The 14,743-nt window shown below is 38.7% G+C and overlaps 1 protein-coding gene across 1 annotated transcript in view; it reads left to right on the top strand.

Moving 5' to 3' along the window:
* MLIP (muscular LMNA interacting protein) overlaps window positions 1–14,743 on the top strand; it is a 303,596-nt gene that overhangs the window by 279,786 nt on the left and 9,067 nt on the right. The window contains exon 13 of the mRNA XM_019520562.1: window positions 10,841–10,894. Coding sequence (XP_019376107.1) covers window positions 10,841–10,894 — 54 coding nt within the window. The remainder of the gene's footprint in view (window positions 1–10,840; window positions 10,895–14,743) is intronic.

Raw genomic sequence — 14,743 nt, 5'->3', positions numbered from 1 at the left:
TGTGTGTGTGTGTGTGTGTGTGTGTGTGTGTGTGTGTGTGTGTGTGTTAAGGTGCGCCCTCACTCAGCTGAAACCAAGGCAGAAAGCAGGGCAGTTCAAACAATGCTGCCTTTTATGCAATTTTTCCAACCCTCCCCTAGAGCACTGGGATTGGAAGAGACCTAAGGCAAGGATCACAGTCACTGGCCAGCTACACAGTCAATAATGAGAGCAGTCCAATTTACCTATTTGCAGCTACAGTGCATGCATGAGAGACTCATGTAAAACAGCTTTATTTACAAACCTAAGACAACAGCATATTCTTGATCAAACAAAGAAAAGGAAAGTGATGCAGATCTCCCTACATTAATAAAAAAGGAATATAAAGCAGAAGGGTTTTTTTCCATTGTTTTCCTCGTACTATTCTGGGCTACTAAAGATACCCTTCAAATACCCAATAATTGTTTCTTGTGCATAAGCTTTGCCTATTTTATATGCTTCCAAACTGTAGAGCATAGACTTCGATAGACATCCTCATTTGTATCAGAATGATGTTTAAAAATGAAGTTGAGAACTTCGTAACAGCTAATGCTTTTCTATTCCTCAAAATTTCCCCAAATTAACCAAAAATACCTTTGCTGTTCATGCATGCGGTTTACTGAGCCATCCTGAGGCCTACTTATTCAAAGCTCTTTGTTTACATGCCCTTTAGTATTGTTCCCTACTTTTGATGTAGATATCCTATGATAGCTATAGTTGCAGATTATATCATTATAGGGAGAAAAAAAAAAACATTTATATTTAACAGCACAGGAGATGAGGAGAAATTATTCTAACTGATGATTTGCTTTTATTTCTTGAGTAAACATCTTCTATTTTGCTTTGTGATTATCACATAATATCTGAATGTATGGTCCTAAGAGAAAAGTCAAACAAAAAAATAATCCAAAGACTACACAAGTCCTAGTTTCTGCTTCTAGAGTTCCTCACCTTTTCATTTATGAGGTTGATTATATGACATGATTACTGTTGATAGGAGGAGACTGGACCTAGTAACTCAGAGGTCACTCACATTCCTACGATTATAATTCTGCAGACAACATGAAAAGGCTTTAGTTCTATTTCCATTAAATCTTGGAAGCTATAGAACGTTAGTATTTTAGCATTCCCATTTTCTGTCAAGCAGAAATTGTTCCCCAGTTTGTAATGGCCCTATAGAACAATATATGTCTTTGTCAACAAGATTTTTTCAAGTATACAAAAACTCTAGGAAGTACCCCTTTGTTTTGGTTTATTATTTTACTGATGTAAAGCTACATAGCAGCAAACCAGAATTCAAATAGTTGATTGAAGAAAATCAAGTTTTTGGACAGGGCTACACAGAAATAGGCAAGCTACATAGGAAATAAAAATGATATATTGATTCTTCTTTTTTGAATAGATGGGCTTGGACCAAAGATAAAGAATTAAATACCTCCAAGCTCTACAAAGGAAAAAAAAATAAATTGGGTGGGTTTTTTTTTTAAATCAGCCATGAGCTCTGTATTTATGATGACTAGAGACTAAGTCCTAGAATAAAAAACCTCCAGACTCTGAAGAAATTCGGATTTAGGAATATGCAAAATGTGTATCTTTGTCCTATTGGAATACTAAAGTTTCTAGAGACCCCTCCCTCTTTGCTTTTGTTTGGAAGTCTTTAGAGGTATCAAGGAGAGAGGAAGAGTAAAGAAATCTGATCCACCTCTGCAAATATCATGGTTCAAAACAAATTGATGCAATTAAAAATCACTTTACTTTTATTACAAGTACTGATGGAATTTGGACTCTAAAATATGTTCTTAATTATCTCTCTGTCTTGATACACTGGAAAAGCTTATAAAAAGAATTAGACCTGGCCAAATTCCAATTCTGCACCTCTAGCCTGAGTTAAGGAAAATAATACTTACTTGATAGGGCTGATATGAGTAATAAAAAAATTATGTCAAAGTCAAAATCATCACACACTAAAGGTTAGTTTTGTGTTTTTAATAGAAAAAAAGTTACAGAAATTTCCCAACCAACCTGAGAGAGAATACCTTGCATTCAAAAGCTTGTCTAACTTTATCCCAGCTACATAGTTGGTCCAATAAAAGATATCATCCTAAGAATTCCAACTATGGTCATTTATGAGTTTATCTTGTGTATTAGGAAGAATCCTGCATCAGGATGGACGGGCTAACCCTTCCCAGGAGGCACCACTAAAGGAACTGTTATTATTTCTCAGGGCATCTGGGGAAACACAAGGTGTGTATGAAGCGGGCCCTATTTGATTTGGATTCAGCCCAAATCAGGGGCAATGATTTGATTCCCTGATTTCTGATCACTGTCCCTGATTCAATTTGGCTGAATCCACATCTGAAGATTCGATGCTGTTTCAGAGAATCAGTGATTTGGACATAGACATAGCTTTAAGTGTTTTTTCTACATACCTTGAGGTACCAGCACAGCTTGTAATTGCTACTATGCTGGGGTGGATGGAGCATCACACAGGAGTGTGGGAGGCCCCTCTACATGCTCGGTGGCGGACCCAGAAGTGGATCAGAAATATTTCCGGTCCACTTTCAGGTCCACCAGGTAGTGCACTGGGGGGGGGGGCCCTGCACCTCCCCCAGCTCAATGATCAGCCATGGGAGGACCCCGGGTGCCCCCCCAGACACCCGGTGACCCAGAAGTGGGCCGGAGGTGCTTCTGGTTCACTTCTGGGTCTGCTGCCGAGCACGCTGGGGAGCCCCCCATCCTTCTGTGGGACGCTCCATGTGCCCCAGCATCGCAGCATTCATGAACCACCTACTATCTAGAGGTAAGGTAAAAACATTTAAGGTAGGAAAAACATTTAAAGCCATGTCTATGTCCGAATCGATTCAGAGGTTCCAGTTCAATTTGGAGAGATTAAAGGGTCCTCTGATTTGATTCAGATTCAGAGATTCAGCCACCAAGTTGGGCCAAATCTCTGCTGAATCAAATCAGGGACCAAAGCTTCACACAGACCTAGGATACACACCCTCAGATACGCTTCTCCATAGTTTTCTATGCTGCACCCTTCTCACTCCTTTTGCTATCCATTTCCACTGGCTGCTATGCAGGAGGGACTAAATCCCCATCTGCTTCCTATCCCATCACTGCAACTCCTATAGATAGGGCATGCAATGGGAAGGAAACTTTTAGACACTCATTCATATCACCTGCATCCCTATATAAAATTATGTTAGAATCTCCCTTTTAGTTTCTCAGCACTTCATTTACCCCACCTGTACCTGTGCAGAGAGACGAATGATACCAAAGAGACATGGGCTTAACTGGCTGAATCTTAAATTAATTTTATAGTGTGGAATTTTAACATGGCTATCCTTGTCATAATTTTACAAGTTCTGTTTTGATTTTAAATTTTAGCTGTCTAATTAAAAGGGGCCTTTCCACTGCGCTGGAGTATTTTAGAATTTCTGTTATATGTTCAACCATTCCCAGATTATACTAGGAAAAGCTGAGTATCCATAAAAGTCTTAGACAAATGCAGTTTGATCCAGAAGTTAATTTACGATGCTATTATAAACAAACATTTCCTATTCTTTGAATTAATAAACAGATTAGCCAGGCCACTTTCTGTCCTTTATATCAGGAAGGAACAACTTTGTTTTATAAATGCTTAGAGCATTTAATTTAAATTTTCAGAGTGCATTAGAGACTTAATGAAATAATTAAAATAATAGTGCAGATATGATTTATTTTTGTTGCTATAGTTGCAGCATTCTTATTTTTTATGTACATTATCTCCCAGAGAGTGTTGCACCTCTGTCTCAATTAGCAAATATTACAGAACCTCTAGAGAATGAATTAGATTTATGAATATCCCTTATACTTCTAATACTTTAGAAAACCTTCTATTAGTTCAGTGGCTGCTGTCATTTACAGCACAATAAAGATAAATGGACCTTTTAAAGGCAAAACCAGCTTGTTGATTACTCCATGGAGCTAAATGAGCAAAGGTCTAATTAAGCTGTTATACAATCTTCTCCATTCTGAGATACGGCAAAGGCCACATGAAGCACAATGTACGGTTGTCCCTTTTATGTTACTTGCACTTATACATTTGATTATTTTTAACGTTATATTCTCTAACTGTCAGGGTAGTTTTCACAGTATTAAATACTCCTTCCATCCAATTTACAATCCCTAGTCAAGAAAAAAAGCCAGTTTACTGGAGAACTGAGCAACTTGAAGACAGTCCAATTTAACTGATGTAACAGTTTAATTAAATCTAAACTATGTAAGGACAATGGAAAATATAACACTTTTCAAAGGAATGTGTAATAGATAAACAACAAGAACAAAAGTGGTGTATGATAATGCAACATAAATTGTATCCTCAGACATGTCTGTCCCATATATCTGAGTGATGATGTCCAGTTATGAATTGGTCCTCAAGAGAGCACTATCCCAACCTAAATATTTCCAAATTGCATTCTTATCTTTCTAAAGAAATAACCATCATACTTTGCTGGAATATTATTTCTCCCACATGTTTAGAATGGTTGCAGGAACTTAAAGTGTTAGAGACACAAGGCAGCTAATTCATTCAATCTGGTTTATTCCGTCTCAAAATGAAATAGCTTTTTTCTCACCTTATTAGATCTGGGTTTATTTTTGTCACTGTGCAACATAAAGACTTTGTTTTACGGTTGTGATAATACTTCATTTTGAAATGCCATCAAACCAGGGAAATATCATTCTTTGTATCATACTTCTATTATCTCAGCTTCCATCATCAGCGGCTGACTTCCATCCATAATATTAATAAAAAACCCCTCTGTTTGTTTTCACTCCAGACATTTCTGTAAACCATAACAGAGTTGTTTACTATTTTTTGTTGAAATTATGGATAGATGTTCCAAGACTAAGTTAGTAGAAAATTATTGGCAAAATAATTTGTCTTGAAGAAATATAGGTAAAGATATATGAAAGCTAAAAAAAAAGATGTTTTATATATAATTGTAAGAGTTTTGTCAAGTGGTTGCTCAGCACTTGGGAAGTTAGGCAGGGTGACCATGTTTCCCTAGTCTCAAAATGGGATGTTTTGTTCCCTCTCCAGCAATCTCTGAGCTCCAGTCTTACCTAAGGTGGGGGGGGGGTGCATAGCAACAGAGAGCAGGAGTGGAGGGCACTGGAGAGTAGGATAAATGTGGAGGGTGGGGGACATTTTTTGCCAGGTTAGTCCTGTTTTAAAAACTTGTCTCCACTGAAAACAAATCATTCATTTGAATGAACTGACAGGATGTCCAGGGTAGGTATTATAATGCAGTGGTTCTAGCAAAAATGGGATTCATGGTTACCCTAAAGCCTGGGCTTTACTGCCATACTTGATTTATCTCAGGGGTGTCCATCATGTGGCTCATATGCCCCAAGTGGCATGGGGCATTTGCGTGTGTTACATGGCAAATTGGGGAAGGCATGGGTAATACAGCTAAATAGGGCAGGGAGCAGAAAGCAGAGCAGTAGATCAGGCAGGGTGTGGTTGGCCCCTATTGATTTCTCTCATAGTTTAATTGTATGGGGTGCCTGAGTGCTTATAGTATAGGGTAACTTTTAGAGTTATAGTGTAACTTTTAGAGTGTGGACAGAAACCCCTAAATTAATAAAGGTTCTGAGTGAGTGAAGCATAGACAGCGTGCCATGGGGTTGGGGCAGCCTTGATATAGCCTCTCCTTCTTTCAGTTAATAAGCACAGAATGTTTAACGTAGAATACTTTTTATGTTTTTTACTTCATTTCTTATGTTAGATTTTAGATACACACCATAAGTAGGTATTGCATAAGCTAACAAAAACATACAATAGCGATGCCCTTGAAGCAATTGGAACAGGAATAGGCGCCACCTGGTGTGAACCTCCAGTTACTGTTGGTTCAAATTAATATCACAGGTCTCGTTCACTTGCGTCCTTATGACATTATCAAGGTCTGACTGTATTTTTATTTATATTATGACAGTGCCTAAAACCCTGAGACTGATAGGCAAGACCCTGCTCATATCACTTGAAGGCTAAATAGGAAAGATGAACAAAATCAAGTGTTCTTATCTGAGGCACATGGGTATTGAATAGAATGGCCAACATCACTGAGTCTCTGTAGAGAACTGAACACAAATCTCTCAAAGAGCAGGAAGGAATATTAGCAACACTATATTACAGTGTAGTAGTAGAGAAGCAGTAATAACATAATTACTCATACTAGCTATACATTTTTGATAGTTTTAAATAATTTTAACATGCTGTAGGATTTTTTATTCTTTCCCGGTTGCTATAATTTTACAGTAAATTTGGGTCATGAGGAAATGAGCCCCTTATTAAGAGTTAGACACTCAAAAGTTGAGTTGGAAGAATTTCTTTCTTTTAAAAGTCCAGTTTCAAGTGCCTTAGGTCCTTTGTAGCTGTAGGCTCAAGTGATATTCCAAAGGTTGAGCAGCTCTTCAGTGACCAGGTCAGGTCACCAGATTTCCAGTTCATAGTGCTAACGACTAGACGACACAGTCTTCAGTGATAGTGGCCGAGCATTTGTATATTATAGAAGTTATAAATAATAGACCTCAATGAACTCTATATCCAGTATTTCCCTAAGTCTTCAGACTGTATTAGAATTCTTTATTTCATTCTTTCACTGAAATACTCATTAACTGGTTCAATCCTCATTATCCCCTCTATTTTTTAACTGTCTCCTTTAAGGGCATTGATAGGTTATGAAAGCTGCTTGTAAATTCTTTTCCTGTGTTGGGACCATTATGTATTTTATTTATAAAATGAGAAGGCTCAAAATGGGAGTTAGAGAAGGAGATAAAGACTGGGATTAGGATGAAGAAGGCTGGCACTGTTGTAGTGGATGAGGAGTGACATATGGAGGATGGGGCTTGCTCTTGGAGAATAATTTTAAAATCGATAAGGTGCGGAATTTGAATCAAGAAGATAGACCAGTACAAAGGCACAGTAATAAAAGCATTTTTTTCATGGACTTGCTGTGCGCACAATTTGTACATAGAATGGGTCTTTTTTCTTAATGGAGACAAATGATAGTTGCAACCTTAGCTCACCACCTGCTTACAGAGCTACTTTTTCTGAGCAAGTGGTGGGCAATTCATACCTCCTAGAGAACTCAATTGCTGACCAGCGGGTAAATTAAAATGTGATTCACCTGCACTGGTGATCCAGACTGATTGCATATATCTTACCAAAGTCGCATATGATTTTGTATTATGGCAAATAATGAACAGCTCATAAGCAGCATGTTCACTGTTAAATGGGTGCAATCATATTCATGCCCTTTCGGAGCTAACGAAAGCATGTCATGTGCTAATTTATTTGGGTTTGATAAATGGATGAGCCTTAAGCTATTGTGAAAGAAATGTTTACAGTTTATCTTTTGGTGCCAGTATTTTTAGTGTTTATGTTGCTAGGAAAGAATTTCTGATGGAAGATGTTAAGACTGTCTCTCTTGTTTTGGTATTTAACTCTTTTTTTGCTACATCTCTTGGGATGCAGAAGTGATAAATCCCACTGAGATAATACTTGATCCACTGGTTGTGTTCATTGCAATGCAATAAATAAATGCAGAGGGACAAAGGTATTGACAGTACCACACCATTGTACATCACTCCAACTATGAGCTAAATTTGGGGTTTCAAGCAGAGAGACCTTGGTCTGCTTGGTCACCTGGCAAATAATCACTATTAAAACTCCTTTAGAACTTCTATGAAAGATAGAGGGAAAAGGAAAACCCGTTAAAGCATTTGAAATGGTATATGCTAGTTAAGGCTTTCATTTTACCAGTATCCTTTATTGCCCATTCCTTTAGTTTTTAACAAGGAAGCCCCAAATTTAATAAATATTTTGGACTATATTGACGATGGTAATAAATACCTAATTTGTGGACCAGATAAAATGTTACATGCAATGGGCTGGAGCATCTGTTGCCCTTATGTTAGTCTTATTCTGGTTCCTTGCAGACAGGACAGGATAAACATACAGAAAAGGGGAGACAAAAGAACAGCAATGATAGAAAATGCAGCTTCCGCTTCTGGTGCTTACTTTAAGGTGCAGTATTGCTACTAGAGGAAGACTGGCAAGTGTACAGTCTTATCAGCTGCTCCAAGAGCTGTCAAACCTGTGTCTGTATCAGGTTGTTTAAAGATTTACTTTTATCTGCCTTTCTGGTTACAGGCTCACAGCAGTCTTGGTTGGCTGAACCAGACTTTTTTAAACGAAGTAAGAAACAAAGATATAGCAATGAAATAAGATGGGAAGGAACAGCAGACATGAGGGAGATGTGAGAACAGCAATGCAAGTTTCATATTTCAGTTGTTTTTGAGGATACTGCTAGAGCTGATAGAGGGGGTAAAGTTACTAGGATCACTCAATCTGGTCAAGAGATTTTTGAGGACCAGGCTGAGTAAGACCCAGCACTGCTATTGTGGATCCAGGAGCTAGTGGATGTGGTAGCTATGATGTTAAATCTGACTCTTGTGAGTCTGCACTTCCTTCTAGATGTCGATATCAAATTATGTACTTGAAAAAGGAGTGTTGGGCAAACATATATATATATATATATATATATATATATATATGAGAGAGAGAGTTTTTTTTTTCCATTTATTAGGTCTCATTTCAAAGCACCCAGTTTTATTTGTTGATTTCAGGCACAGCTCTCTTATTTATCAGACATAACCTCAAAATAGCACTTGGAATCAGTAGACACTTGTTTGGGCTAAGTCATTTGGGACTTATTTTGACTGTCATAAACAAACTTCATGTGACAGACTAATCATGCCTTTGTTACCTTGGACATGTTGAAGTATCAGTCTCTACATGATGCACCTTCACTACTTGAACAGTTTGACAAATACACTGTTTCCTTCTTTCAATAAAGTTTCAAGACTCTTTATTCAGTATGAAGGCAGGGTTTTTTTACTTGTTTGATCAATTGAACTAGTTATATTAATTTCTCATTCAGAACCAATAATAAGGCCAGAACAGTTATTTGATACGTTTGGCATTCACTGAAAATATGAATACATTCCAACATATCAAAATCCAATATGCTCAGAGAGACTTTACAAAATTATTATTATTATCTCACAATAATACCTGTAGTTGTTATTACCTGGTAATATTACCATTGTTAATATCTGGTAATAGCAGCATCATTATTATTGTTGTCATCATCATCATCATCTTCATTGTTGTTAATAATGTTATTAATAACAATAACAATGACAATAATGATGATGACAATGATACCATTCACAGATGATACCAAATTATGGCGCAAAGTTAGCACACCAGAGAGTAGGGAATGGATCCAGGTGGCTCTGGACAGGTTGGAAAAATGGGCAGAATGAAATAGGATGCAGTTCAACAAAGACAAGTGCAAAGTTCTGCACCTGTGCAAAAAGAACCACCACAACACTTAGAGGCAGGGGAATGGCCTTCTCAGCAGCATGGCAGCAGAAAGGGATCTTGAAGTCATAGTTGACTCCAAGATGAACATGAGTCATCAGTGTGACAAAGTGATCAACAAGGCTAACTGCACTTTATCATGCATTAGCAGATACATGACAAATAGGTCCAGGGTGGTGATGCTTCCCCTCTATGCAGCACTGGTCAGGCAGCAGTTGGAGTACTGCATCCATTTTTGCGTGCCACACTTCAAGAGGGATATGAAGAATCTTGAGAGGGTTCAGAGAAGGGCCACTCATATGGTCAGAGGCCAGCAGGCAGGGCCCTATGAGGAGAGACTGAGGGACCTAGATCTCTTCAGCCTTTGCAAGAGAAGACTGAGAGGTGATCTTGTGGTTGCCTATAAATTCGTAGGGGAGGATAGCAGGGAATAGGAGATGCTCTATTTACTAGGGCACCCCCTGGAGTAACTAGGAACAATGGCCACAGATTGACAGAGGGCAGATTTAGGTTGGACATTAGAAAGAACTTCTTCACAGTAAGGGTAGCCAGAATTTGGAATGGGCTTCCAAGGGAGGTAGTGCTCTCCCCTACCCTGGGGGTCTTTAAGAGGAGACTGCACAGGCACGTGGCTAGGGTCATTTGACCCCAGTGCTCTTTCCTACCCACGGCATGTGGTTGGACTCAATGACCTACTGAGGTCCCTTCTGACCCTAACATCTATGAATCTATGAATAAGAACAAAAAATAATGATGCTATTATTACCAAATTTTGAATGTATAACTACCTATATTTTGGTTTATTTGCACACCTAGGGCTTGATCCAAAAGCCTTTGCAATCAGTAGGACTATATACCGACTTCAGTGGTCTTTGGATTAGGTCCTTAGTACTCAAACAGAAATGTACAAACCTTTTTGCATGGACTAATTAAGGTCAAACAGCATTTTTAGTTAAATGGTGAAAGATTGATGTCTTTTAAATCTAAGGTTAAAGAACATTCTCTCGAGAGCTATCTTAGACAATGTAAATGATAAATATTGTAAATACAATGACTTTAAGTTCCAAATAATGTTACGGCTTGTACCAAATATTACATTTATGTAGGGATTTTCCCTTTTGGTGATTCTGACTGAGGTGTCTCTTCGAAGTGGCTTCTTTATTTCTATGGTAGTGTGGCTACGTAATCAAAGGCATAAAGGTACCCCTCTCTTACTGCACATCAGTGGGAACTGGATGCCTCCATGCCATTTGTTCATCTGAGAGTGTTCTCCTTAGTTGTTAGGCATTTTTGACCCTATCACTTTGCCTTCTGAAATGTAATTCACACCTGCATATTTTTTTCCATGTACACTCTTGCTTCAATGTCCTTGTCTCTACTCTGTAGCCCAGTCATCCTATCGTGCCTATTCCAGAAAATGAAGCACTAAGCTCAAAGGAGGTAAGCAAATAATGTTTTATTTATATTTCTAGTTGTATCTTGTCTACAAATGCCAACTTAGACTTCCTTGCAATATCCATGAGAGATGGTACCCTCTGTTGTACAAAAGTGTGCAAAAATATTTGGGGCCAATGCATGGACCGCATAAAAGTTTGTGATTTACTGCTATTAACAAACAAATGAAATAACATTTTGGTGTCTCTGCCATTTATAAGAAATTCAGGTAGTATTATGTTTCATTTTTTCAGGTTTCTGATTCATACTTGTCACACATTTTATAGCTGCAAATGGGAACTGTTAAAATGTATATAATGAGCTCCATTAAGAAACAAACATTTCACACCCTGCAGTCACTGTACTAGTAGCTTTCTTTATTCTAAATATCAGAAAATACTACTTTCACAGCAAGTAGCAGAAACTGTGAACAGGTTGAGTTTTTCAAAATGTGACAGTTCCCTCTTATAAAATACATCAGACAGTATACAGGAAGCTGCATCATGTATTGCCCACTGTCATTTTCTTGGCTAAGATAAAATGCAGTAACAGTTTAATATCTTATAGTAGATCAGATAATACTTGCTGCAGAATGGATTCAGTGACCTAATATCAGTCTCTTCCAGCTCTAAGCTCTAAGACCATAATGTCTACAATCAGATAATACACTTCTTGAGTGATTCTGAAGCCCTTTCCTACATGCTGCTAATTCACTGTGTGCAAAAGCATAGAGAAAAATAAAAAATAAAAATAGAAAAAAACCTTTTTGTCAAAAGAGGGCAGCTTGTTTGTAAGGTTATCAACATGAACTTAAATCTTTGTCTCAACTTTGAAATAACATGTGTACTCTAATCAACTACCAGATACTTTGTTGTAAGCTTTGAAATATAAGTGAAAATCTTAATTAAGAAAAAAATGGAGGGCTTTTTAGAAATTCACATAAAAAGGCATAACCTACTTTCTATCTATTGGCTACAGCATGAATTCAACTATAGGAGATGAGGGGCTATTGACTACTGAGGCATCATTATACCAAAGGCAGAATTCTCTTAATTATTTCAAAGTTTTTTAGATGAGTTTAGCAACATAAATAAGATCTTCCTCAAATTTTAATTGCATTTTCATCATTGACCTAGTTCTTTTCATTTATCATGAGAAAAGGGAAATTATAGTCTATTTGAAAGCACTAAACATGAGCTGGGATTTGAAAAAAATCAGACAGTCATATGTCTATGGATACCACAAAATACAGGACTGGAGGTAATAATGGGGAATAGAAACTAATGTGCTAGAGATCACATGTGTGAGCCCACACTTCGTTACCAGAGCCTGCCTTTAGGGGATTAGAATAGTTTACATTTTAAAAACAAGTTCAGTTCTTTTCCATGGGAAGTATTCATTTTAAAATCTAGTCCTTACTAGGAAGCTTGGGATTCCTCATACGTGTCCATACACCTTCAATGGAAAATAAGTCAAAGTTGGAGTTGGATCCTCTAAAATCATTTGACTAAGTTCCCTTTTCCTGAATTGTCAGGGTAGTTCTACATGTAGTGGCATCCAAATGGTGGGCATAAATCTTATTGTTTGGGAGTGGGAATGATAAAGTACTATTTCTCAGGACAGCATAAAAATTCAAAGACTGGCCCTGCTTCCTAAACTTTTCAGCCTTTTCTAAGGCTGGCACTGAACCCTCATTTGTTGCTGTAATTCCAGTTCCTTTCCTCCTGTCGCAGGGGGCCATCTTCAGCTGCATTAAAAAAAAAAAATAAAATAAAGAAAAAAAATATATATATGCTGGTAAGTGTGCCTCTATCAAGTCTTGCTGGATTTTTCTTCTCTGGGGATCAGCTTCTCCCCCCTTTAGTTGCCTGCCATGACTTGATGTTACTTGGTTCTAAAGAAAGAGGGAGGCAGACCCACAGGTTCCCAGACAGGCTCCAGGTTCACCACCCGTAAGATAATGAGGTGTTGCCTTAAGGGCAAAATACATGCTCCCACCTCCCCTTGATGTGCCCTGTGTCTCACAGATGGTTTTATATATTTCCCTTTATGTTGGGGTCTCAGCCATTGTGGACTTACCCCCTCTCTCTCTAGCTAGGCCTTTTAGTCAAAACCCACTAATCATGGCTCTACTCCAAGGCTCTAGCTCTCTAACGCACTCAGGCTCAAGGCCCTCCGTTACATGCTTTCAGTGACACCAGACCTACTGGCCCTTCTACACTGTGCACCCTTGTGGTGCCAGACTGTTGGGGCCTTAGCCCCCTTCAGCTTTGCCCCTCTTTCTGTAGTTAGGGTGTTTCGCCTAAGCCCACCCCCTAGGACCTAGTTTCAAGGTTCTTATCTCCCTTTCAAAGAACTTTGGACTCACAGCCCTAGTGCAGCACCCCTAGTAGAGCAGGGCTTCTTGAGCCCTCTATCACAGCACCCCTTGCTAATGAGGTTTCCTCCACCGCTACAGCCTCAGCCACAAACCACCAGCCTTTTTAACATCAAATATAAACCATAGGCTCCTATGGCCATATAATGAAAATAATAATAAAGAAATAAGAGAGGCAAAGTGCCTGCTTACTTTATGTGATTGATCTTCTGTCTCACAGCATAGCATATTCTTCCCAAAGAGGCCACTACAGCTGCACCACAGTCATCAAAAGTCCCCCTTTCTGCTGCCTCCCTGGCCTTCTCCACTTGCAGTTTATATGGTTCTGGTCTTCCTCTTCCTGTCACCTGACCAGCTGGCAGGGCTCCATCCTTAACCCCGACTTGACCAGCCAGCTGTGCCTGGAAGGTTCTGGATTTAAAGGGACTGTCCTATTTCTTGGTAACAGGGATAGGGTTCCCTGTTACACCCCCACATGTATCACCCTTAACAAAGTTGCTAGGGGACCATGGCTTACAATTTCCCTTCCCCCTCCTACTATAGGAGGGGGAAAACAAGGAGGACTAATTTGATGCTACTTTGACTAGGAGTTCTGCAACCTGAATGTCACCCCACAAATTCCCAATTCCACCCAATACTTAGGAATTTGGAGACCCGTGCTCAGGGATAAATCACTCAGGCTCCAAAGTTCCAAGGGAAAACATTCCCTTCTGCATACCCCTTTGTATCCAACATGAATCACGGGGGTTTTCTGAATGAGTATAATATCAATCCCCAAGTGAGGCAAGATATTTTTCAATCGTATGTTGCCAACATTTCAATTTTCTGAATCTCATGATGTCCACCCCTCTCTAAGGTGAGGGGCTACTTTTGCCCTTCATTTTGAATCAGGATTACTGGAAAGGGTTCTTAATGGAAGCGATCAGGAGTTTTGTTGAGCCACATTACCACACTGGTGCCTGCTCCTACACCTTTCATCAGGTTTTTCTTGGTTTAGAGACCTACTTCAAAACATCATCTTCACATTTGTGTTTTTTATGTAATTCTTTATGTCTATCTGACTCCTTACCCACTGCTTTCCCTTTTCCAAAACTGCTCCATCTCTCGTTTTGCTTATACCTTCATCTTGTCCATTTCCCTTTCTTTTCCAGTCTTTATTTGATTATTGACATCTGATCTATGCCCCTCCACAGCTTTCTTCTTCCTTCTCAGAGCAATTCTTCTTCTCGTTCTCATTGTATCTCCCTAAATTGTGATCTGCCCTGTATAATGCCTTTTTTTTAAATTTAGGAGAATGGTGAGTGCATCTAGTCCCTTGCTGGCTTTGCTTTAAGACTCCATAGTGAATTTACAACTCATGTTGTCTTTTTATTCTCTGTAGTTCTTTGCATGCTTTGTAGTTCCTTTTATGGATGTACAGTACTAACAATCATGTTTGGAGAGTTATTGAGGTACTTCTGAGATCGTATGACTTTCCC

Source organism: Gavialis gangeticus, unplaced genomic scaffold (genome assembly GCF_001723915.1).
Source record: "Gavialis gangeticus isolate Ggan-Ray unplaced genomic scaffold, GavGan_comp1, whole genome shotgun sequence".
NCBI classification, from domain to species: domain Eukaryota; kingdom Metazoa; phylum Chordata; order Crocodylia; family Gavialidae; genus Gavialis; species Gavialis gangeticus.
This window is presented reverse-complemented; position numbering and strand designations above follow the sequence as displayed.